Source organism: Bubalus kerabau, chromosome 10 (assembly GCF_029407905.1).
Source record: "Bubalus kerabau isolate K-KA32 ecotype Philippines breed swamp buffalo chromosome 10, PCC_UOA_SB_1v2, whole genome shotgun sequence".
Taxonomy (NCBI): Eukaryota; Metazoa; Chordata; class Mammalia; order Artiodactyla; family Bovidae; genus Bubalus; species Bubalus kerabau.
Window position 1 is genome coordinate 50,505,535 of NC_073633.1, and position 26,519 is coordinate 50,532,053.

General features: G+C 39.6%; 1 protein-coding gene across 2 annotated transcripts in view; it reads right to left on the reverse strand.

The window, feature by feature from the left end:
• Positions 1-3,188: 3,188 nt before the first annotated feature.
• The window catches only part of TRIP4 (thyroid hormone receptor interactor 4), a 54,273-nt gene continuing 30,942 nt past the window's right edge, over positions 3,189-26,519 (reverse strand). For both annotated transcript variants that reach the window (XM_055537668.1, XM_055537669.1), the window contains 2 exons: positions 9,700-9,805; positions 3,189-3,497 (listed from right to left, as the gene is read on the reverse strand). In XM_055537668.1, coding sequence (XP_055393643.1) covers positions 3,430-3,497; positions 9,700-9,805 — 174 coding nt within the window. In that variant the 3' untranslated portion in view covers positions 3,189-3,429. The remainder of the gene's footprint in view (positions 3,498-9,699; positions 9,806-26,519) is intronic.

Sequence of the window (26,519 nt, forward strand, 5' to 3'; positions counted from 1 at the left end):
GAAGTCATTAGCTACATGTAGCTATGTGAACACTTGAAATATGGTACTGTGACTGAAGAACTGAATTCTTCATTTCACTTAAATAATCACATGTAGCTACTATATTAGACAGTACAGCTCTAGACGCTTCTCAGATCTTCCGTACTGACATTTTTTACCCCTTGATCCAACATCTCACTCCCTTCCTGTGACATATCTCCACCTTCTCAGTCACCATCTCCACCTCACCTTATCTACCAGGCTCCGAGTCAAGGTACAATATTTACTAGGTTTTTGTTCTAGACTCTACATTGTTGCAACAGAAATCTGATCAGTCTATGAAGTTTCACCCCATGAATTAATCCACATTATGTGTACAAACATGAATGGACACACATTTACGCAAGTTTCTTCGTGTGAGAGGGTGGCACTGTGGCCATGTTCTTTCTTCTCTACCTGAGAGAAGTAGAAAGCCCTCTGCATGCTAGATCCCTTGATGCTGCTGGAGCCTGTGATATGGATCACCTCCCTCCAAACACATTCACAGAAGCTGACAACAGCAGATGTGCACTTGCTAGTTGAATCTCAAGGGAAAAAAAAAAAAAACAACCTTCACCACAGGATTTTCTATCCTCCCCCCAGGCCTAATAAACTGAAGTTAGCTGATTTCTCTAGTTTAATAGATGCTTGCTTTTTTACTGGCCTTTTCTAACTGGGCAAGAGAACAACCCCAATACTGTCTCAGTCTTGGCTAGGAGCTCTAGCAAAGGCATTAACACACACACACACACAAATTTAGCAAATGAAATGAAATCCACATAAACGGGCTTTAGTAGAGACAGTAGTTAAAATGGAAAGAGATTAGGGGCTATAACTCATAAAAAGCCATAACTTTATAATTATTTATAAAAGCGATCTTTAAAGTCTGAAATTTTTACACCTACTCCCTAAGGAAAAAAAGGGTTTCTGTAAACTTCCGGCTTTAAAAAAAAAAAAAAAAAGGAGGGAGGACACCTAGCTTTCTTTCTCTAGATTAGCCATAGCAAGCAAACCATCATCCCACCCCCACCTCCCAGCCCCCACTCCATTCTAAACATCTGTCTGCATGGCCAAAGCCTTCTAAATCCTGACAGAGGAAAGTCTCCAGTTTTATATATATCCTACTTTGAGCTTATATAATTGAGACTGTGTCCTGCCTAGAAAAACAAAAACAAAAAAGCTGAATCCTTTAGTAACTGCACAAACTGACAGCCATTGAACCCAACCATCCAAAAGAGAGTAAGATCTTTAACCTGTAGAAGAAAACCAGCTCAGAAATGTGGACCTTCCCTCAGGCCAAGCTGTTCCAGAGTAACAGGGTCAGTGCAAAGTGTTGTAAAGTACTGACAGGCTATTCCTGGGCGAGTTTGTACTCAGGCTGCTAAGAATTTCCACTAGACTGTAAATTATGCTATTCATCACCGAGCAACTGAGGGCCATCTACCCCCAAGTCTCTCCCACACTTCCTCCCGGGTGTCTCCACAAATAAAAGAGAGACCTTATACCACCACCATGTGAACTGAAGGGAGGCTTTCACAGGCTGACCATGAAAAGGAGAAGTTTCCAAGTTACTCCACCGTTTACTCCTGTGGCTCCAGCTGCGTATTCTGGATGCTGAGGTTGGGTTCTCAAACTTATGAAGTTCTTGTAAACTCTCTTATCACAGCACACAAAATGGTTGCATAACCTGAACTCTTGCATCTCCTGATGTTTTTCTTTAGGCATGCACGCACAATCTATCCAGGTGGAAAAAATCAATCCATACTCCTCTGTGCTCAGGCTGTCGTTCAAATAAAAAGGCATAAAGAGAAACCTTTTTTTTGCTCCCTGGGCTCTTCACTTCCTGCCTTTCAATTTTATTTTGGTATTAAAACAAACAAACAAACAAAAAACCAGACAATTCCAGCACAGAATTCAAGTTGTTACTGCTTGGTAAACTAGTAACTGCATAGTGAACCTACTGTGGCTTCATTAATAGTACTAGGGTCTGTAGAAGGCCAGAGAGAGACTTTTTTCCCCCTAAAGAAGTGCCATTAGTGTCCTTTCCACTTTCTCTACACAAGTTGAACAGAAAAAAAAAAAAGAATACAGCATGTCTGTATCACCAGAACAAGAATCTGGTGGGTTTTCGCTGGGAATCCAGGGTGATCAGTCCCCCACAAAACCAATGCCCAGAGCCATGCAACAAGCAGGGTTCACAGTTGAGTGAACATCAATACATAAGTGGAGGAATTTCAATGCAAATAAATGCTGAATATGAAGGATTAAAGAAAGGGGAAATTAATCTTTTTCATAACACAGGGCACTTTTTTTTCCTCTCCCTTGTGCTCTCTTTTTTAAGTCATGCACACAACTGCTGGAGGGAATCCAACTTCCCCAGTGTGGTAGTGCTGCTTTATAAAAAGCAGAACATACACACTGAAGACCATGAATTTCCTGAGGATGCCAGCAACTGAGATTCTGACAGCTCTTCTGAACAGCCTCAGAAAAAAAAGTACTTCACTAAGTGGGACCAGAATGACTAGTAAAAAGTCTCATTTCAAACCAACCTATTTTTTCAAAACTCATAGCTTCCTGGGGTATGGATGCCTTAAAGGGCTTGGTTTCAGCATTTTGGGGTTATCTAGATGTATTTACTGAACGGATTTGATTTTTGTTTGTTTCTAACTGCTCTAGCCAAATGATACTCTTGCAATACCAACAAAATAAACAGCGCCGTTTCATGCTGCTTTACCAGGTGGCTCCATCTCGTCCCAGCCTGATCCTCTCATGTCCGAATGTCTCAAACCAAAGAACAAAGTGGCAGCACCTCTTCAGGTTACACCCCCACCCCAGCCCCGCCTGCCCCCCAAAAATCTGCCAACAAAGTACTCAGTTTTTGAACACTATTCATTTGAAGAGATGCGGGACTAGAGCAGCAAACCTGTTAAGTTTGGGGACTTTTTGTTCCCATCACTTGTTTGTATTAAACCCAGAATTCCTCAAACATCCTAACACTCCACCAAGTTATCACTTTGGGGGAAAAAAAAACTTTAAAATTCAAGTTGTCCCTTAAAATATTGTTAACCTAGGTTAAGAATTTCCCTAACTAAAATAAATCCAAGCCTCAGAGAGGAAATTTCCAACTTGGTCCATTTTCTTCTGTATCATTCTAAGAAAAATGTCAAAGATTGAGAATTTTTAAAATAAGTTTTTATAAATAATGTATCCAAAGATTTTTGACCCACTACATACAGTAAGAATCTCGTTAAGAAAAATATACAGATTTTGATAAGAGTTTAAATTCTGAGAGAAAGTTTAAAGCCTGATGCCAAGTCCTTAGATTGCTACTGCTTCAATTTCAAAAGACCAGTGGACAGAAATTTTAGTACACAGAACTCCACTATGCTGTAGAGTTCCTTTTTTCCTGGGTCAGCCAGCTTTATTCTGCTTCATTAACCCCTTCTTTGCTCCTTGATGGATTTTGGAATCCAGTTTCCCTGTAAGGGAGAAAAAGAAGCCTCGTTATTTATTTTTTGTATTTGCAATGCAAATCTTTCATGGCCTCTCAGGTCTTCTGGTTACTGTGTTCCTGTCACATTCAATTATCTTGCTCCAGGACTCAGACACTTTCAAACTTCAGAGTTTCATTCTGTAAGAATGAGGAAGCAGTGGGAACACTGTCCAGGGACACACAAGCATCTGCACACCAACACAATGAGCATTCACAGCAAGAATCGAAGGAGTTAGTATTTCTAATTCTGTAGTTACTGGGTGGGGGGGGGGGGGGGGGAGGACACGTTTTCCGGAGTGTCTGATACTAAGGCAAGTTTTTAAAGAATACAAACATAATGATAAAGGAAGACATTTCACACAGTGGGAAACTCATTCCTCTGACCTGTTAACTGGCTGAGCATAATGCATGAATCTCCCTCACAGTGAGAAAAGCAATTCAATTCACTCCTTTGCTGCCTCAGACTTAATAGGGGGAGTGACTTGAAACAGTGAGGTAGAATCCACATGAATGCTTTTCTGACAAAGGGGCCCTATCACCAGCTAAGAAGGGCAAAGGTCATGGGCTGTATGACTCCTCTAAGTGTTAAAGTTAGAAAACAAGCAACATTCCTGTCCCAGGTGACCCTAATGAGAGGTATTCCACAGATGTGGTCTCCGACCTCTGACATGTCAGATCTACCAGGATAAAGGTCAGTTCAGTGGTAGCTGCCTTAAGAAATATCCATCTCAGGAAGAACTTAACCGAGTTCCTGTCTGTCTGGCCTGAGAACAGAGCTGGCAGGTGACTTTCTCCCACAAAAAGTCTTATTTAACTCAAAAGAGATGCTGATGCTGGAAAGAGAAATAGTTCAGTTCAGCCTTGGCAGTAAACAAACAAACACCAAAACAAAAGCAGCTGGGTGTACTACAGCCCTATACCCACAACCCCAGCCCCTTGCACTCTATCCTTTTCATTTGCCGCAGTAATCAGGTGCAAGAGAGCAAGCACTGGACAAGAAGTCAAGGGACCCAGGTTCCAGTCCTTCTTTGTCTGATACAAACAAGTCATCTGATCTGTCTGGACTTCAGTATCCTCATTTGTCCAACCAAGATAAGAATTCATGTCCTGACTACTGCACAAAGAGAGTGTGAAAAAAAAAAAAATTACTTCAATTTAACAAGTTTCCTCCCTGTTTTCTTAATTTTTCTCTTCTTCCTCATCTGTCCAGGGCTACACCTGCCTTTGGAATAACATTACTTCCTTTTCTGGGCTTCCTTAGAAACCATCATTTAATGAGACCCTAAATGATGTCCACAACAATCACAATGATGCTGATTTTAATTTAGGCTTTAGAAACATAGAGTATTCCCAGGGACTTAGGAGTTCTTTCATCCCCCAGGCTGCCTTGCTGGAAATCCAAACATGTGCCAGCAATCTGGCAAAAAGCCCTGTTATGAGGCAAATTTGCCTTTGTATCCCTAAGACTACCATAGTGACTGCCAAATGGTAGGTGCTCAATAAATGAATTAAAGAAAACAGGCACTGCAAATTTCAGAACCTTACTGTAAAGGTTTGGGAACTACTAAGTAACCAAAAATAGCAGATATCAGATAAACATAAGAGTCCTCATTGTAAGGGTGGTGGTACCCAGAGGTACGAAGAAGTACTGCCTCTCACTGAACTTTTTAGAACAAGTTAGGACAGAATTTAGAATTCCATCTAGGACTCCAGACTTCTAGTTCTCTGCACTGAGTAAGTTAGAAGACGCAGGTCCCAGTTTTAGTCCTCAGACTACCTATCTGTATGACCTTGAGGAAGTCACCTAGTCACTCTTGTCCTCAACTTTTTCAATACTGTGAGGAAACTGGACTACACAGCACTGAAGGCCCTTTGCAGCTCTATGATACTTTGGCCTAAAAATGAAATGTAAATGGGAATACTTTGTTTCTGAGGCAATGTGATAAAAGTGAGAAAAGCAGGAAATCTAGAGGTAGAAAGACCTGAGCAAAATACAACTTCTGTAAACCTGTTCACTCAACTATAAAATGAAAGAAGAAAAAATTTCTACTAACTTACAAAGTTGCTGAGAGGATTACAGCCAATACTAAGTGCTTTTCTGAATACGAAGCGCCATACCAAGTATTTTATATACACTGAATCATTTAATCAAAGCAATTGATTGAAATAAAATACATTCAAGTGCTTCATAAGTTCAGACGTCTCTGAAAAATTAACAGTAGTTGTATTATTTATGCTAAGGCTTGGGAGTTGTGTTTCATAGTTATGATCTCAGTTGTACTTTTAATTTGCTAAATTTACCAGCATCTCTAGGCAAGACTTTTAACTATTTCAGGCTCCTCATATTAAAAAAAAGAGAGAGACATTACTTTCTTCATATTCTCAAGGCTTTCCTGTATAAGAATATTCCAAATACTGTTTTCATAAAACTCCAGTCTGATTGTGAAAGCCCTCAAGTGAGAACAGCTCAGATAAGATCAACCCATTGGAGGAAAGCACTCAATGGTAGGCAAACTAATCTCTGGCTTCAATGATGATGTCATAAAATGGAAAACTGATAGGAGAAAGGAGATAGAAAGGAAGAAGGATTTCCAGGGCACTCCCAGGGATTCAGAAGTGTTTCATCCCCTTTTCATCCCCTAGGCTAATCTAAGAAAACCATACATGTGCCAGCAATCTGTGAGCTCCTTCCAACTAAAAACTTCGTTGCATTCCTAACATAGTGACTGCCAGTGGTGGCAATCCTTAGGTCAGCTGGGCAACGAAGGCCAGGACCTGGGGCTCCTTGCACAGAGAAGCAGTTATTGTGGATGCCCTCTGAACTCTGAGTTCTAGGTTAGCCTGTTTTTTTAAGATTTGGGATCTGGACAGTTAACTACAGTAATATAGAGTATACTCTCTTAAAAGCAGAGTGATAATGCTTAGTTTCTGTATTTCCCCAATATTTTTACATTTAGTACGCACAGCATTTCAGTGTTAAACCACATCCTCAATCATGGTGCCTAAAAGAAAATCAAATGCATATGCAGCAGATGGGGGAGAAGTTAAAAGGGAAAAAACTATTTGCCATCAATCGATAGAACTCTCATAGGGATTTTTCACAAGCTTTGCATATGATATAAGGCAGAATTTGCATGAATTTAAAGCATGTAGTTCATTTAAAGTAAAAAATTTCCTTCATCTCTTTGAGCATTCAACCTACATATTCTACTATACTTAACTGTTTTGCATTTCTTAATTTGAGCAGACACATAGCCAAGTGATTTCATATTGTGCACTGTTTTGTGAATTATTTTAACTTCAAGAAGCACAATTATCCTCAGGTCAAGCAAACTCAAGTTTACATGTCCAAATAAATAAATAAAAATATATGCTTTTAATTTAAACCATACACACACACACACACACACACACAATACAACATGTAAATAAGTTATATTGTAGAAGTTTATTTGCAAGTCAGAAGTTTGCAACTTAAGATAAATTTCTCATAGAACTAATCTATGAAGAGTGGCTAAATTCCTAAGCTATCACACAAGAAAAAATATTTAAGGCACAGAATTGTAACTGGACTACTAATATTATTAATACCATGGAAGTTAACCACTTCATGTAACAATATGCTAAGAAGAAAATGTGAAGCATTCCAAATTAAGAGCCAAGTATGTATTTTTCCCTATGGCAGTGGGATTAAGGACTTTTCCAGCTGTGAACTACTGGAGGTGGGCCTCTATGGCCTAAGGGAAGGAAGTTCAGACAAAGTGTTAAGCTTTTTAAAGATAGTAAAGATGAATGAAGGATCAAGGAATGAAGACTTGGAGGGAATGAAAACTTTACACCAGACTAAATCCTCCGGCTTGCTCCCTCTCAACAGAAAATTTTTTTCTGAAACACGGGGATTGGTCATTCTATTCTTGCCCCACACCCCACTCACCCCCTTCACCTACTGTTTCTGACCCATGTTTTACCTTGCCTGGTCTACCATGGGAAAAGCTGCAGTCTCAGAGTTTTTTCCAGCCCTGCTGTCCCTGAAGCACACAGCCCATTTTGGCTTTTTTAAAGCTTTTAACCAATAGAAGCAACAGGGAAAAGCTTTCTCTTAAGATTACCACTCACTCCAACCCCTATTAAACCTTGAGGATAAAAACCAAGGTCATATATGTGCTGAAGGTGAGTCTCTGAGATGAGAAAGTGCTGAAGTATAACATTTCAGAGAAATATATAAACTCTGTTTCCACAGAACATTTTCTCACAAGAGTTTATAAGCAGCAGATGAGAACCAAGATAGGGAGGAAGCTCTGAAAAGGTAACTGGAACTAAAGATCAAACAGCAGTGGGTCTGGGGGAGAAGGCTGACCACCAGTGTTGCCCTCAGGGCCTACGGGAAGGCAAGAACAGAGTAGAGTAGGAAGGGGTATAATTTCACAACTTAAAAAGGAGAAAAAAAGGAAGATTTAAATCCTAAATAGTTAAGAAGAAAGAAAAAGAATTTCCAGGGCCGTTTGGCTAACAGTGCAGGTAAAGTATGTAGTAAATAATCTGTGTAAGTCAACGGCAACTTATGTTCAGATTTTCTGACTTGCAGGAAATCTCAAGAATGTATTTCATAAATCATCAGAGTTGCCTGAATTTTGGAGTGAATATACATTCATATAAATTCATACTCCAAGCATTTCATTTTGTGCCCCAAAGCAGTATTATCCATTGTGTAGTCAGCTAACCAAGAGCATTACTAATACTTGAGAGAGGGCCCAGGAATCTGTGTTTTAACAGCTCTGTAGGTGATTTTTATTTATACTACCCTCTGAGAATTACTTCTCCATAGAACAGATTTATAAAATAGTTGGTCCCCAGGCACAAAGTTTTTCCAGTAGTCATGTATGGATGTGAGAGTTGGACTATAAAGAAAACTGAGCGCCGAAAAATTGGTGCTTTTGAAATGCAGTGTTGAAGACTCTTGAGAGTCCCTTGGACTGCAAGGAGATCCAACCAGCTCATCCTAAAGGAGATCAGTCCTGGGTGTTCATTGGAAGGACTGATGTTGAAGCTGAAACTCCAATACTTTGGCCACTTTATGCAAAGAGCTGACTCATTTGAAAAGACCCTGATGATGGGAAGGATTGAAGGCAGGAGGAGAAGGGGACGACAGAGGATGAGATGGTTGAATGGCATCACCGACTCAATGGATATGAGTTTGGGTAAACTCCGGGAGTTGGTGCTGGACAGGGAGGCCTGGCGTGCTGTGGTTCATGGGGTCGCAAAGAGTTGGACACGACTGAGCGACTGAACTGAACTGAACTGAGGCACAAGGTCAGGTATCCCTGTGCACAGCTGACAACAATGCATGCCCTAGGAGCAGCCAATTCACACAATGGGAAAGCAATGTCACAAAGGCACAGAACAGTAACTGACATAAGCAAGCAAATGGGAGAGCTGTTCATGCTGTGTTTAAAAGTAAGTAAGAAAGAGAGAACACCATTCTGCATTTCTTGAGATTGCTTGGAAACAGAAGAACCTGGTGTATGACTAAACAGAGAAGTTGGGAGTTGAAGATGGGGTGGAAGTGGAAAGAATAAAGTCATAAGCACTTCCTAAAGAGTGAACATGCAAAGGGTACCATAATCACAAACACATAAAAGCAAACATTACAGAAAAGAAAACCATCAAGAGGTTTCAAAAAGAGGATGAAAAGCAAGAGGGCTAGAGCAGACCTCTGGGACCAGTAATCAAAGCAATAGTGGGAAGTGGTACCTCCAAAAAGTTAAGTCTTATTCTTGGATTGAATACTGAGGAACAACGGATAAGAACAGTACAGTGGGGCAAATGTACTCTTTTGGCTTACAAGTAGTATTTTAAAGGTAATGGGGTCCTAACTGGAAGTTTAGAGTGATTCACTCATATACCAATAATTGTGGATCAAGGTATGCTTCAGGAAGGCTATACTGTAGTTAACCTAACACTAAAGTTATTGACAAAAAGAATTTTTTTAATTAACAGTAACTTTAATATTAAACAGTTGATTAACAGTGTTGTGTTAGTTTCAGGAATATGATAAATAGAATTTTTCTAATTCTTCAAGTATTTGAGATGATATGGAACAGGATAAAAAGAGAAAAAAATTTTAAGCTAAACAAGTGAGATTCAAGATAAAAAGAAAAAAAAATAGACCATCGAAGCTTGTGACTTACAGATTTTTGGATTTCCTTTAATAGGAAACTTCACAATCATTTCCTGGGGATTTGTGCAGATGAAAACAAATGGAGAATCAGATTCTTCTTGACTTATGTCTGGATACTGCAAAATATAAAAATTAAAAGTTCAGGCCAGTTGGGACAAACTGAATTTCCAGGTCATCAAAGGATGTCCCAGAATCCACCTCAACATTCTGATGGTAATACTCTCCATTACATAGCCAGGTAAAGACAATAATGCTCAGCAAGCAAGAACAAACCTTCCACTTTCCCCCGAGCTTTACCACAGTATTCTTAAACAGTCTTTTTTGCCCACCATTTGTGACTTCCTATAATGGAAACAACTTCTTAAAAAAAGATGTCTGACGTCTTTCCAGAGAATCAAAACTGACTAATCTTTCAATATAGGCAACTGTGAATTGGGAGATTCAGAGGTCTCCTGTAGGAACATCAGGCACCCACCTCCAGATTCAGCTCAAGTCAAACACTGGAAGGTTTAAGAAAAATAGAACATTTGTGGAAATTCTGCCAGAAATGATCAACAGGGCCCTTCTCTCACTAAAGGGAAGGAAGATGATTCATTCTGAAAGGTATGAACATGCCAAAGTTGTTTTGCTGGATGCATTCCAGACTCACTTAGGGTGAAAAGGTAACGGTAGAGCAATTCTGAAAATAATTTAGAAGCTTCCTTTGGCGCTCCTATCACAAAACGTATCTGTGTGAATACTTAGGACTTTTATTCCTTCTGCAAAGACAGACACAGAAACTAGAGTAAGAATATCGGCCACACAATAACAACTTAAGGAACAAGTGGGTGTTGGCAGAAAAGTGCTCTCCAGCAATGTGCAACTGACTTGGTATTTCAACATTTCCTATCTTGGGATGTCTTGTGTTTAGTATGTTCGATAAATACGACTCTAAAGCTGACTATGGCCATGGGTCAGACTTCATTACCAAAGCAGCCTTTCTCCTGGTAATGAGAAACCGTGAAATTATTTTCTACTCTTATTTACCTGCTAAGATGTATCCTGTAAAGATCTAAGGCTCTAAAGTAAAAATGGAGGTTTCAGTGAAATAAGGAAGAAAATACAAATGTCGGGATTTCCCTGGTGGTCCAGAGGTTAAGAATCCGCCTGCTTATGCAGGGGACACAGGTTCAATTCCTGGTGTGGGAAGATTCCACATGTTATGGGGCAACTAAGCCACTGAGCCACAATTACTTAGACCGTGTGCCCTAGAGTCTATGCGCCACAACAAGAGAAGTGACCATGATGTGAAGCCCATGCAAGGCAACTAGAGTAGCCCCTCCTCGCTGCAACTAGAGAAAATCCTCGCACAGCAACCAAGGCCCAGAGCAGTCAATAAATATATAAAATGCATTAAAAAAAATGAAGATGGAAGGAGAAACTTTCTTTTTTCCTTATCCTTTGGATGGGGCCCAGCTGTTACTGTTGAGGTGCTTTGGCACAAATAAAACCAGAGGCTGCCATCAAGATCTTTAAACCTAATTCTACAGATGCCAAAGTAGCAACAGTCACAATTCACATCTCTTCGCTTTTCCTGCTCGCTCTTCTCTGTGTCTGAGAGAGAGCTGAGGCAGAGGACAAACCTGTCAGGACTTTACAGCTCTGCTTTTCCAAAACGACAAGCCATTTCACTCCTCTTTCTTCCGCATCAATAAATGTTCTCTCTCTACTGGATCAATCCCGTTAACAAACACATTTTCTATAATGTCTGTCATAAAACAAAAACTCCCCAGATCCCACATTCTCCTTCAGCTACTGCCCCATTTTCAGGTTCCCCTCACAACAAAATTCATTAAAAGATTATCTATACATTTTGCCTCAAATTCCTCTGTTTTTTCTTGAAGTCACTATGAAGAGGCTTTTCTTCCATCATTCCACCAGAACAGTTCTTCTGAAGGTCATCTTTCATTTCCATGCTGCCAAATAAATTCTACTTCTAGGTATACTCTAAAGAATTGAAAGCAGGGATTCAGATATTTGTACACCAATGTTCAAAGCAGCATTACTGACAATAGTCAGTAGTTTCCACAATCCAAATGTCTAACAATAGACAGATTAAACAAAATATGGCATATACATACAATGGAATACTATTCAGCCTTTAGAACGAATGGAATTCTGATACATGCTACACCATGAATGAACCTAGAAAAATTATGCTAAGTAAAATAAACCATACACAAAAGGACAAATATTCTAAGTCTACTTATGTGAGGTGCTTAGAATAGACAAGTTTGGAAGTTCCCTGAAGTCCAGTGGTTAGGACTTGGTGCTTTCACTGCTAGGGCCCGGGGTTCAATCCCTGATCAGGGAACTAAGATCCTGCAAGCTGAGCTGCACAGCCAAAAAAAAAAAAAAAGATAAACTCATAGAGAAAGAAAGTACAATAGAGGTTACTAGGGGCTGGGGTGGGGGGGTGTGGAGTACAGAGGAATTACTGTTTAATGAGTACGGAGTTCCTGTCTGAGATGATGAAAAGTTCTAGACATGGATGGCTGTACAACACTGTGAATATACTTAACACCTCTGAACTGTATGGTTAAAAATGGTTAAGTTTATATTATGTATATTTACCACAATAAAAATAAATTTTTTTAAAAAAATCAAGGTCCTAGATTTTCTTTCCAAACCTGCTCCTCTCTCATTCATCTCCCTTTAAAACGGCTAATCTTTCCAGTTGTTCAGGTCAAGAACCCCATAACCAACCCTCAGTGAATCCTGTTAACTCCACTTTCGAAAGATACCCAATATTCCACCATTTCCTAAGACGCCCACTGCTACTGCCCTGGTCCAGGCTGCCACAATGTCTCCCTGGATTTGACAGCCTCCTCATCCACCTGTCTGTTTCTGCCCTTAACCTTTCCCTTGTCTATTCACATCACAGCAGTCTGCGCTATTTCTTAAACATATTCAATATATCGGATCAAGTTACTCCAAAGTTTAAAACTCTCCAAAGGCTTTTCGTCTCAGTCAGAATAAAAGACTAAGTCCTGACTATGACGTACAGGTCCCCACTATGACCAACAGGTGCCCAGACAATCTGGCCCCCGCTTCCTCTCTGATGCCTTCTCCTACTACTCTCCCCTACTTTCCACTCCAGCTGTACAGGGTTCCTTGTTCCTGCCTCTGGACGTCTGTGCTAGCTTACCCCTCTTTCTGGGATGCTTTCCCTGCTCGGTATCTACCTGGTTTCTTCTTTCTTTCTTCAGAACTTTGTTTAAATGTCAACTTCGTAGTGGGTCTTCTGGCATTCTTAGCCCCCATCTCTTTATTTTTTCTCTACAGCACTTACCATCATAAATGGCAACCTACTCCAGTATTCTTGCCTGGAAAATCCCATGGACAAAGGGGCCTGGAGGGCTACAGTTCATGAAGTCACAAGAGTTGGACATGATTTAGTGACTAAACCACTGCCAATTCACTTATTTAAATTTTTTAAATTTGGACTTTCCTTACTAGGATAAAAGCTCCAAGAAGGCAAGGATCCTTGTTTTACTTACTCCTTGGCACCTGGAATCATGCCTGGCACATGGTAGGCAATTAATAAATATTTGTTGGATGAAAAAAAACAAAAAAATTTGCCAACCTGTGCTTTTAGGTTATCTTAACCATGTTAAATACATACATGCTGGGAACTGTACACTCTTAGGACTAAACTCTGGCTAAAAGCAAGTATTAGTTTATAATCTGTTATTCCTCAAGCTAAATTAGAACTTTTGTGTCTTGGGAAGTATCCAGTAAGGCCCTATGTTTAATAAAAACTACCCTGACATATATTAACAAAGTCAGAAAATGCCAAATAATGGGGAAAATGATGGATAAATGAAATTATAGAACAAGTGGTTCTCTGGACCCATTCATGCCTTCTAATAAAGATAAACACCAAAATTAACTTTCCCAATTAAATCTAAGTCCAAGTTTCATGTGAATATTCCTGTTCCCAAGTTCTATTACTAAACTTCAGGAGGCTTACAAGAAACAGAGCTAAAGAGCAAAGAAGCCTACGGGAATAAAGAAAAGTAAGGCCTATGTGTTGGAAGAAGGGATTATTTTTTATGGTAAAATGCATTAAAGCAAAGCCAACTTGGCAGACCCTGTACCTGCAGAAATGTATAATCTCTGAAACTGAGTCTGGGACACTAATAGACCACATTAAACACCAAAAAGTCAGAGACTTGCAAGAAAGAGAGTTTTGGTTTGAGAGTCAAAAGACTAAAATGCAGCTGACCTAGAGAAAGAGCAAATTAAGAAAAAGAAGGTTCATATTTGTGAAGAACGTAAATAAACTCTCAATGTCATATCCAATTTAGAGAGGGTATTAGATTAAGGGTCATTGAGATAGTGCAATAGACAGGCTACGGAATGAGGGTTATAAGACCAAGCAATTCAAAGCAACCATTTACATTCAGTAACAGGCTCCTCAGGACACTGCTGCTGTTCCTGCCTTCACCAACATGACTCCTATCACCTGGCTTCCAGCCTTAGGAGCGGGGGAGGTAGGCTTACTCTTCTTTCATGCCTCATAAGTTTCATAGCTAACATAACAGGTAATTAACTACTAAACAGCCGTTTTCTTCTCCTCTCCAGAGGGAAACTGTTGACCAGCCATCTAGAAAACATTTCTCTTGCCATTTTCATAAGAGGGAAAAAAAAAAAAAGTTTAGTGACTCTTGGCAACCACTACAGTCTCAGAGCCAAGTGGGCATTTTCACCAATTCCACAAGCCTCCATTTAATCCTTGTACTGAAATGATCAGAAAGTCCTACACGGTGTCACTCTTCCCAACAAACCCCCAGATGACCCACATGTAAATCTTACACCTGTCTCCAAGGACTAACAGCTAAAGGAAACAGTTAAGAAGAAACTCATTGACAAAGAACGTATGTTTGCTGGAGGTTTTCTTGGTTTGAACTTTGGGGAACTAGATAGGACATGAAATCAGGCTCTGAAATCTAGTTAGCTGAAAGCCAACTCCAAGAAGATTGAGGTGATAATACTCAGAAAGAGAGAAGGAAATGAGTCTGATAAAAAGACCACAAGCACAACAGATCCAAAGAAGTATATCCTGAAAGCAACTGTGTTCTCTGATAAACAGCCCTCATTAAAAAAAAAAAAAAAAAAAAGTTGTTCTCATTTTCCTTCAAAGCAATTCAAGGTGTTCACAGGATAAGTAGTACCCTGGGCCCCACTGTACTGGAGGATAAGCGTTTTCTCACATCAGAGTTAACATATTGATCATGATACTTTGATAAGATGACTACTGCATATTTGACTGGAGTTGGATAAAGATCATGCCAACTGTCCCTAAGTGGGACAGCTGAACTCATGTACCAGTACCCAATGCAAATCATGTGCCTAATACCAAATACAAGGGGTTCCAGCTCAATGCCACAGAGACCATTCATATTTGCGCCAATTGGGAGGAATAAGGATAGGTGATAGTCAGCTTGGAGTTTTTCAGACACTTGTGGAGGATGATCTGGCTAAGGCCACACAGCACTGGTATCCTGGTCCCTTCCTTGTTTGTTGTTTGGTCACTAAGTTGTGTCCAACTCTTTGCAACCCCATAGACTGAAGCCCGCCAGGTCCCTCTGTCCATGGGATTCTCCAGGCAAGAATACTGGAGTGGGTTGCCGTTGAAATTCCCAGTGTGACTTTCTGTGCCCTTGTGAATCCTATCTATATTGGAACCTCTACACACAAGAGAACAGAAGGACTTATGTTTTCTCTAAAATTAACCTCATAGCTTTTCTGCCCTGATTCTTCAAGACCAAAATGAAAATCATCCATTCGTAACAATTATTGTTGGTCTTAATTTTCATAGAGCAGGCTTTCACTCTAACTAGTAAGAACCAAAAGAAAATTGCTCTTAATCCCAAGTGGCTAAGTAGTAAAGAATCCACCTGCCAAGGTTCAATCCCTGGGTCAGGAAGATCCCCTGACCCAGGAGGAGGAAATGGCAACCCACTCCAGTATTCTTGCCTGGAAAATATCATGGATGAAGGCATGAAATCCCATAGACAGAGGAGCCTGGCAGGCTACAGTCTGTGGGGTCACAAAGAGTCAGACATGACTGAGCACGCATGCAAAGATACTACATTGTAAGGCCCTTAACCATTCAAATCTACCCTAATATCTCAGAATGCTAGGACTCCTCTTGTTTTAAGGGCTCTGCCGACTTTATATTTTTATCTCCCAATGGCTGGTCTGACTCAACTGAGAACAATTACTGAGGCAGAGTTCACAGAATCCTTTGACATGAGTTGACATATCAAGGTAAGATCATTATCAAGTAATATAGTGTTATTAACAGCAACAATACCCCTTTATCAAATAAAGGGAGTTTTGTCTTTTAGAACAAAACAGATTAAAATATTTTAAACAATCCAAATGAAAAATCACAGAAAAAGTGATTTTGTACGGCTCTAAATTTTTGTACTACTGATTTTTGTATTATGTGCACAGATCACATACTACAGAACCTCTCTCCTTCATGGCTACAATATAGGTTTCCTTTGCTACAGCTCCTTTATTTTAAAAAGTCATTTTTCAGGGACTTCCTTGGTGGTTCAGTGGACAAGACTTCATGCTCCCAATGCAGTGGGCCTGGGTTCAATTCCTAATCTGGGAACTAAGATCTCACATAAGGCAGCTAAGCCCATGCACTCTAGAAAAGCCCTGGCACTGCAACAAAAACCCAGCACAGCCAAAATAAATCATAAAAATTAAATAAATAAAAAGTCATTTTCCTTAAAAGAAAATTCTTTTCTTCTGTACACTTCCCTGGTGGCTCAGAGGTTAAAGCGTCTGCCTGCAATGCTGGAGACCTGGGTTCAATCCCTGGGTAGGGAAGATCCCCTGGAGAAGGAAATGGCAACCCACTCCAGTACTCTTGCCTGGAAAATGCCATGAATGAAGGTGCCTGGCAGGCTAGAGTCAATGGGATCACAAACAGTCATACACGACTTAGCAACTTCACTTCTCATGTATAACCCATGCAGACTAATGGAACTACCATTTACCCCTCACCACAGCTAGAAACCAAAATCTAACCTGGACTTCTTTCTCTCACCCTTCACAGCCAATCAAATCACCAAGTCCTATAGACTTTATCTTCTAAACATTCCAATCATCTGGTCCTTTTTTTTCCAACTTGGCAGCTGGAGCTTTGCTGCTGGCCTCCATCATGCCTCCACCTGGAAAATCATGATAATTTCCTAAATTATCTACTTGTTTTCAGCTTGCCCCATCTGGTCCATTCCTTCCCACTTCTGTCAAAACAATTTTTCTAAAGTGTCTTCAGAATACTAAATTCCCTCACATGGCATTTAAGGCTTCTCATTTACCAACCCCTCAATTACCTGCCCCTCAATTTATTGTTATCACTTTAAGTGAACACCTACCATACACCAGGCTATATGCAAGGGCACTGGAGATAACAAGGTTAGACACAAATAGTGATCTAAAGGAACTACATGTGAATATATAATTATAGGAGAAAAAAAAAGGTTAAAGATGTAAATAGAAATATGAACACAGGAGCCCAGAGAAAGATGCAATTAACCCTGTCAGGGAGGAAATAGGCTGAGGTCAGGAAAGACTCTACAGGAGGTAATGAACAAAGAACTCTTTGCTCTTTCAAAGATTGAACAGAACTCTCATGATGGACATAAGCATGAAGATATAGGATGGTACGTTGAAGAAGATATAAATTCTGCTCTCTTCAAGGATCACCTTTTTTAGATTTCTTAACCCTCCCCACCTGCCTCCAAGTCAAGGTGAGTTAGGAGTTAGATTTCCTCCTTTATGTATTCCTTTGGACATATGATCATTATCATGGTTGGGTTTTCTTGTCACAGTCTCTTCCAGCAGACTTAAAAGATCAAGAGAAGATGGAATATCTTATTAAAACTCTGGATTCTTAATGTGCACAGTGCCTGCACATGACACAGTGGTCAATAAATGCTTGTTGAATGTGTGATTATATAATATTTTGAGCAATAAAATCTTAAATTAGAAGATAATTTGCCCCTTGATTCATACAGTATACTCGACAAATTAAGAAGCCTTTCAACAGACTGAAGAAAGACAGCAAGATTGTAAAGTTACAGCAGATTCCTTCTAGATCAAACAGACTGCTTTCTCTCTAAGCCTGGGTGGTGGTGGTAGTGTTGCTGTTCAGTTGCAAGTCATGTCTGACTCTTGAGACCCCATGGACTGTAGCCCACCAGGCTTCTCCAGCGATTGGATTTCTCAGTAAGAATACTGGAGTGGACTGCCATTTCTTTCTCTGGGGGATCCTCCCAACCCAAGAATTGAATTTGCATTTCTTGCATTGGCAGGTGGACTCTTTACCACTGAGCCGCCAGGGAAGTCAGAGTTTACATACAGGTAAAATGAAGGTGTCATATTAAGTTACTGATTTTACCTGCATAAAACCTTGCATTTGTCCCCACCCCTTCTGTCTAATTCCACAGGCATTTCCTAGAACAGAATTTTTTTTAAAGAATTTTTTTCTTTTTTTGGATGTGGACCATTTTTAAAAGTCTTTATTGAATTTGTTACAATACTGTTTCTGTTTTATGTTTTTTGTCCGAGAGGCATATGGGATCTTAGTTCCCTGACCAGGGATCAAACCTGTACTACACCCTTGCACTGGAATGCAAAGTCTTAACCACTGGACTGCCAGGAAAGTCTCTAGAACAGATTTTAAAAATATATCCAACCTGGATGACAAGAGCCTTCTCACTAGACTTCTTACCTTCAGTCTCTTCACAATTCATCTTCCACATTGCTGCCATATTCATTTTCTGGCTCCAGTGATTTTCAAAACATCCCTCCCCATCCCACAACTGACTAGAGAGAAAAGTCTAACCTCTGCAGCCTATCCTCAAAGTTATCTACCATCTGACCACAGCATACGTTTCCATTCAACAAACTGGTCTGCTATTATTCTCCATACAGGCTCATGACTTCTCACCTCACATTATTCTCTCCTTAGAATATACTTTTCTACCTGTAAGTAGGAAAACTTAAACAGAAACTCCAATTCTACCATTTACTGATTGACAGTACACAAGTTATTTTAACCTTGAGTCTTAAATTCTCTCATCTCTAAAAGAGGGGTAATGATACTTTGTTCGGTATCAAGTTGTTATGAGGATTAAAAAATAACATAATAGGTTGGGCACATAATAACTAATCAAAAAGTCATAGTTTTTATTATTACTACGCTTCAAGGCTAATTCAAAAGCCAAAATCCTAAAATGTTCAATATTGCTAATTATTAGAGAAATGCAAGTCAAAACTGTAATGGGCCACAACCTTACACTGGTCAGAATGGCCATCATTCTGACTACTGTAGACTACAGTCTGCAAATAACAAACGCTGGATAAAGTGTGGAGAAAAGAGAATCCTGCTACATTGTTGGTGGGAACTAAGCTGGTGCCGCCACTATTCAAAACACTAGAGAGGTTCCCCTGAAAACTAAAAACAGAATTATCAGATGATCCAGCAATACCACTCCTGGGCATACATCCAGACAAAACAATAATTCAAAAAGATAAATGCACCCTATGTTCATAGCAGCACTGTTCACAATAGCCAAAACGTGGAAACAACCTAAGTGTCCATCGACAGATGAGTGAATAAAGAAGATGTACTATATATATACACACACAAATTATATATAATTGTATATACATATACAATGGAATACTACTCAGCCATAAAGAGTAAAATAATGCCAATTGCAGCAACATGGATGCAACAAGAGATTATTGTACTAAGTAGTCAGAAAGAGAAATACAAATACTGTATGATATCACTTATATGTGGAACCTAAAGTGAGTCACTCTGGAGAAGGAAATGGCAACCCACTCCAGTATTCTTGCCTGGAGAATCCCATGGACAGAGGAGCCTGGCAAGCTATAGACCATGGAGTCGTAAGAGTCGGACACAACTTAATGCCTAAACCACCACCACCACACCAAAGTCAGTCACTCAGTCATGCCTGATTCTCTGCAACCCTACAAGGCTCCTCTGTCCATGGGATTCTCCAGGAAAGGATACAGGGGTGGTTTGTTATTTCCTTCTCCAGGGGATCTTCCTGACCCAGGGATCAAACCCGGGGCTCCTGCACTGCAGGTAGATTCTCTACCGACTGAGCTACCAGGGATTACTTGTGGAACTTAAAATATGCCACAAATTAACCTATCTACAAAACAGACACACAGACATACTTGTGGTTGCCAAAGGGGAAGGAGGATGGAGGGGGTATGGACTGGAAGTTTGGGGTTAGTAGACACAAACTATTACATATAGAATGGATAAACAACGTCCTAATGTATAGCAAAGCAAACTATATTTAAGATTCTGGCATAAGCCATATTGAAAAATAATATTAAAAAGAATAAATACATGTGTTAACTGAGTCACTCTGCTATACAGCCAAAATTAATACATCACAAATCAACTATTCTTCAATAAAAATAAATATATAAATGGCCAGTAAATATTTGAAAAGATGACTGTATGCTTGTGTTTAACCGCTCAGTCGTGTCTGACTCTTTGCAGCCCCACGGACTGCAGCCCACCAGGCTCCTCTGTCCACAGGGATTCACCAGGCAAGAATAAAGAGTGGGGTGCCATGTCCTTCTTCAGGGGATCTTCCCAACCCAGGAATCAAACTCAGGTCTCCAGCATTGAACATGGATTCTTTACCAAAAATGTCACCAAATGGTCAGGAAAATTGAATGAAAATAACAAAGTACGTTTTTCACCCACTTTATTAGCAGACATTAAATTGACTATTAATAATCAGTTTTGGTTAGGGTATTGGTATAGGAAAGACTCACACCATTGGCAGAATTTTAAATTAGATTTTTCTTTAAGAGTGGTAACTTAAAAGAAAAAAGAATGGTAACTTAGCAGTTTGTAACAACTTTTAAATGTATGTACCTCAGACTCTAAGTTCTACCTCTCAGAGTTTATCCTGAAGAAATACCGAGTCCCCATGGGGAAAACTAAAAAGAAGCCACATTCCTAATGAAGTCCTCCTCCCAGCTGGAAGCAACCTCGTTCTCCTTTAAATTCCTCAGAAGCAGTCTTTATTTCTCTTAAGACAGTTATCTTTGTTTTCTATTTTGTTATTTGGTTGTTTACAAATCTGGTTGTAGATATATCTTATCTACCTGGTGGTCTTTCAAACATTCTGAGAACAGAACCCATGGCTGATTCACCTTTTTGTTTCTCTTAATGCCGAAAACAAAGGCAGTCAAGCATTGATTAATGTATAAATAATAAAGAAAATCTTAAGAATTATATGTTCATTTTCAAATGAAAAGATACACATTAAAGAATTCATATAAATGCACAGAAAAGTGTTCATATTCCCTTCTTCTCTTCAGGATAAGTACAACAGGAAGCATAATGCTTCCTGGAATATTTTAAAATGTATATGGTTGTCCTCACCTCATCAAGTGGGCACTTGATACCCAGGTTGCAAACAACTCAAAAGACAGTCTGTTCTGACCTAGAAACTCAAGGAAATGTTCTAGTCTTCATGAGAACTCTGAAAATACATTCCCTGTCTCCCTCAAGTGAGTTGAGATCTTAAAAAATTGCCTAGGGCTGACTGGGCTAGTCGTTGCAGACACAGTTCCCCTTTTTGTTGGGGCTCAGAGGCAGCCCTCAAGATGCCTTAGAAACCATACATTCTAGGCCTATGAACTGGCAGGTTTTCTTAGTAAAACAGAGAAAACACTTTTACATAATTTAAAAGGGAATTTGAGGATTCTGCATTTTTCAATGCCAATGCCTGGTTTGAATATTGACTACTATTTAATTTCTCACCTCTCAAGTCTTACAGACAATCCTTTGGTGATAGAAGCTGATGGTTTCCACACATGAAGTGATAGATGCAATCTTCCTGAAGATCTGTATCATATGCATACTCTTACAGAAAATGGAACAAGTAAGACTCTCTTCCCCACTGGAAAACAGTACTTACATTGCTGATGTCAATTTATAGGAACCCAGCAGAACTGGTCCAGCATTAACTCTTTAAATACAGGATCTTGGCTCTTACAAAAGCCTTAAGATCAAATGGACTGAAAAATCAGTAAGCTAGCAGGAGAGGAATGGATTCAGTACAGAAGTAGAATAATCAATGACCTCGGAGATTTCAGACAAATCAGATTTTCTATTGAAGGCAGAGATATAAATATCACAAACACAACACAGACACAGAGAAACAAAAGCCTCCAACTCAACTTTCTGTTTGAAAACTTGTTAGGTCTAGAGAACTGTTCAAACCACAGCTGCTAATGGTTATGGATTTGGCAATCAAAATGTCTTTGTTAAAAAAGAAAAAAAAAGGTTTTAACTGCCTTACTATTGAGGTTACAAACCACAGCCTTGACGCACTGCTGCAGTCAACATCCTCCCTGCTGTTTTTGAGAGCTTACATCTGCTGCTGGCAGATAAAACCCTGGCAAGGCACGGGCTGTTTCCAGGGGAATACAGAAGAAGTCTTCACTAGACTGCTCTCACCTACCTTTCTTTCCTGAGTTGAGGCTACAGCCTTTTCTGCATTGCTCCTAACTTGTTTAGGTTGATCCGTGGCCATTACTCAGGACAACCGACAGTCTAGCAGGATTTTTTCCTGGCACAAATCAGCCATGCCAGCCATACTACTTTTAGAAGATAAAAGGAAGACGAGTTCTTAGCTCAGGGGAAAGCATTTTAAGCACACACATATATATTTTTTAAATATTTAAATTAAATTATTTAAATAATATTAATGTTAATTTAATATTTAAATTAAATGATTAATTTAATGTTGATTTATACTTAAATAATTTATTTAATATTAATGTAATATTAAATTTAATTTAAAATTTTTAAATTAAATTATTTATTTTATTTGGAGGCTAATTACAATATTGTATTAGTTTTGCCATACATCAACATGAATCTGCCACAGGTGTACACGTGTTACCCATCCTGAACCCCCAACCCCCCTCCCACCCCGTACCATCCCTCTGGGTTGTCCCAGTGCACCAGCCCCAAGCATCCTGTATCCTGAATTGAACCTGGACTGGCGATTCGTTTCTTACAAGATATTGTACATGTTTCAATGCCATTCTCCCAAATCATCCCACCCTCTCCCTCTCCCAGAGTCCAAAAGACTGTTCTATATATCTGTGTCTCTTTTGCTGTCTCGCATACAGGGTTATCGTTACCATCTTTCTAAATTCCATATATATGTGTTAGTATACTGTATTGCTGTTTTTCTTTCTGGCTTACTTCACTCTGTATAATAGGATCCAGTTTCATCCACCTCATTAGAACTGATTCAAATGTATTCTTTTTAATGGCTGAGTAATACTCCATTGTGTATATGTACCACTGCTTTCTTATCCATTCATCAGCTGAGGGACATCTAGGCTGCTTCCATGTCCTGGCTATTATAAACAGTGCTGCGATGAACATTGGGGTACACGTGTCTCTTTCAATTCTGGTTTCCTCAGTATGTATGCCCAGCAGTGGGATTGCTGGATCATAAGGCAGTTCTATTTCCAGTTTTTTAAGGAATCTCCACACTGTTCTCCATAGTGGCTGTACTAGTTTGCATTCCCACCAACAGTGTAAGAGGGTTCCCTTTTCTCCACACCCTCTCCAGCATTTATTGCTTGTAGACTTTTGGATCGCAGCCATTCTGACTGGCATGAAGTGGTACCTCATTGTGGTTTTGATTTGCATTTCTCTGATAATGAGTGATGTTGAGCATCTTTTCATGTGTTTGTTAGCCATCTGTATGTCTTTTTGAAGAAATGTCTATTTAGTTCTTTGGCCCATTTTTTGAATGGGTTGTTTATTTTTCTGGAATTGAGCTGCAGGAGTTGCTTATATATTTTTGAGATTAGTTGTTCGTCAGTTGCTTCATTTGCTATTATTTTCTCCCATTCTGAAGGCTGTCTTTTCACCTTGCTTATAGTTTCCTTTGTTGTGCAGAAGCTTTTAATTTTAATTAGGTCCCATTTGTTTATTTTTGCTTTTATTTCCAATATTCTGGGAGGTGGGTCATAGAGGATCCTGTTGTGAAAACCTTAAAGACTCCACCAGAAAATTACTAGAGCTAATCAATGAATATAATAAAGTTGCAGGATATAAAATCAACACACAGAAATCCCTTGCATTCCTATACACTAATAATGAGAAAATAGAAACAGAAATTAAGGAAATAATTCCATTCACCACTGCAACGAAAAGAATAAAATACTTAGGAATATACCTTCCTAAAGAAACTAAAGACCTATATATAGAAAACTATAAAACAGTGGTGAAAGAAATCAAAGAGGACACTAACAGATGGAGAAATATACCATGTTCATGGATTGGAAGAAATCAATATAGTGAAAATGAGTATACTACCCAAAGCAATCTATAGATTCAATGCAATCCCTATCAAGCTACCAACGGTATTTTTCACAGAGCTAGAACAAATAATTTCACAATTTGTATGGAAATACAAAAAACTTTGAATGGCCAAAGCAATCTTGAGAAAGAAGAATGGAACTGGAGGAATCAACCTGTCTGACTTCAGGCTCTACTACAAAGCCACAGTCATCAAGACAGTATGGTACTGGCACAAAGACAGAAATACAGATCAATGGAACAAAGTAGAAAGCCCAGAGATAAATCCACGCACCCATGGACACCTTATCTTTGACAAAGGAGGCAAGAATATACAATGGAGAAAAGACAATCTCTTTAACAAGTGGTGCTGGGAAAACTGGTCAACCACTTGTAAAAGAATGAAGTGAAAGTGAAAGTGAAGTCACTCAGTTGAGTCTGACTCTTTGCGACCCCGTGGACTGTAGCCTACCAAGCTCCTCCGTCCATGGGATTCTCCAGGCAAGAATACTGGAGTGGGTTGCCATTTCCTTCTCCAGGGGATCTTCCCAACCCAGGGGTTGAACCCAGGGATCCAACCTGGGTCTCCCGCATTGGAGGCAGACGTTTTAACCTCTGAGCCACCAGGGAAGCCAGGAAAAGAATGAAACTAGAACACTTTCTAACACCATACACAAAAATAAACTCAAAATGGATTAAAGATCTAAATGTAAGACCAGAAACTATAAAACTCCTAGAGGAGAACATAAGCAAAACACTCTCCGACATATGCACATATTTTTATAGTGTAGTGCACTTGATTTTAAACAACCACCAATAAAACCTTTTCTGTCATTTCTTTTAAGGAACTAAATAATCATACTATGCCCAAAATAGTGTACTTTTACTTATCAAAGAAAGGCCAAGAATGAAAGCTCAGGAAGTAAATTACTGACTTCCTTTGGGGACGGAAAAATTTAGGAACAAGATGGAGAAGTAAAATATGGTCCCAAATCACAAAAGAGATTAGTTTCGGTTGAAATAAAAATTACAATGTCTACACAGGTTTTCAAAGAAAATGCAATTCAGCTTGGTGATGAGGAATAAGCATGAAGATGCAGAAAGAAGACAAGGTCAAGAAACTGTTTCCTGGATTATTGTCCCTCAGTGAGCTGATCTATGAGGACCAAAAAAAACTCAAATGTATTTAGACCAGCACTTGCTAACTATATATACCACAAGATACTGGTATGTAAATACGGGGGGGGGTGGCAGGGGGTGGGGTTGTGGTCAAAAAGCTATGAGAACACTGTATACTATATTGATCAAATAAATCAGAGAATTACTTCAGAGACTCATAATGGACACTAGCACATTAAGGGCTCTGAGAAATTCTGCACTAAACAAACAAATTTATTAAATTCAAAAAATTTTTCCAAATCCACATAAATTTTCTATGCATCCACAGAAACCCCTTACTCCTTCCCCACTTTTTCCCCAGGGAACACCTATGCCATAGAATGGTTTGGGAAATGCTAATCTAGAGCTATTATTCCTAAACTCTCAACTCATTCTTGAAAAAAATGAGAATAACATTAGTAAAACAGACTAGGCAATCACAATTCTTACATCACAGAACCCTAACTCAAACAGAGACAGGTGGATAACCAAAGGTGCTTGGGACATTTTCCAAAAGACAGCCAAATACCAAAGCTACAACATTTCAAAGTGGTAAGGGCCTTATCCAATAAATAATCCCCTAAAAGAGCTATTATCAATTCTGGCTACTTTCATGTGCTACTCTCAGAAAGAGATCAGATCAGATCAGTCGCTCAGTCGTGTCCGACTCTTTGCGACCCCATGAATCGCAGCACGCCAGGCCTCCCTGTCCATCACCATCTCCCGGAGTTCACTTGGACTCACGTCCATCAAGTCAGTGATGCCATCCAGCCATCTCATTCTTTGTCGTCCCCTTCTCTTCCTGCCCCCAATCCCTCCCAGCATCAGAGTCTTTTCCAATGAGTCAACTCTTCCCATGAGGTGGACAAAGTACTGGAGTTTCAGCTTTAGCATCATTCCTTCCAAAGAAATCCCAGGGCTGATCTCCTTCAGAATGGACTGGTTGGATCTCCTTGCAGTCCAAGGGACTCTCAAGAGTCTTCTCCAACACCACAGTTCAAAAGCATCAATTCTTCGGCGCTCAGCCTTCTTCACAGTCCAACTCTCACATCCATACATGACCACAGGAAAAACCATAGCCTGGACTAGACGAACCTTTGTTGGCAAAGTAATGTCTCTGCTTTTGAATATGCTATCTAGGTTGGTCATAACTTTCCTTCCAAGGAGTAAGCGTCTTTTAATTTCATGGCTGCAATCACCATCTGCAGTGATTT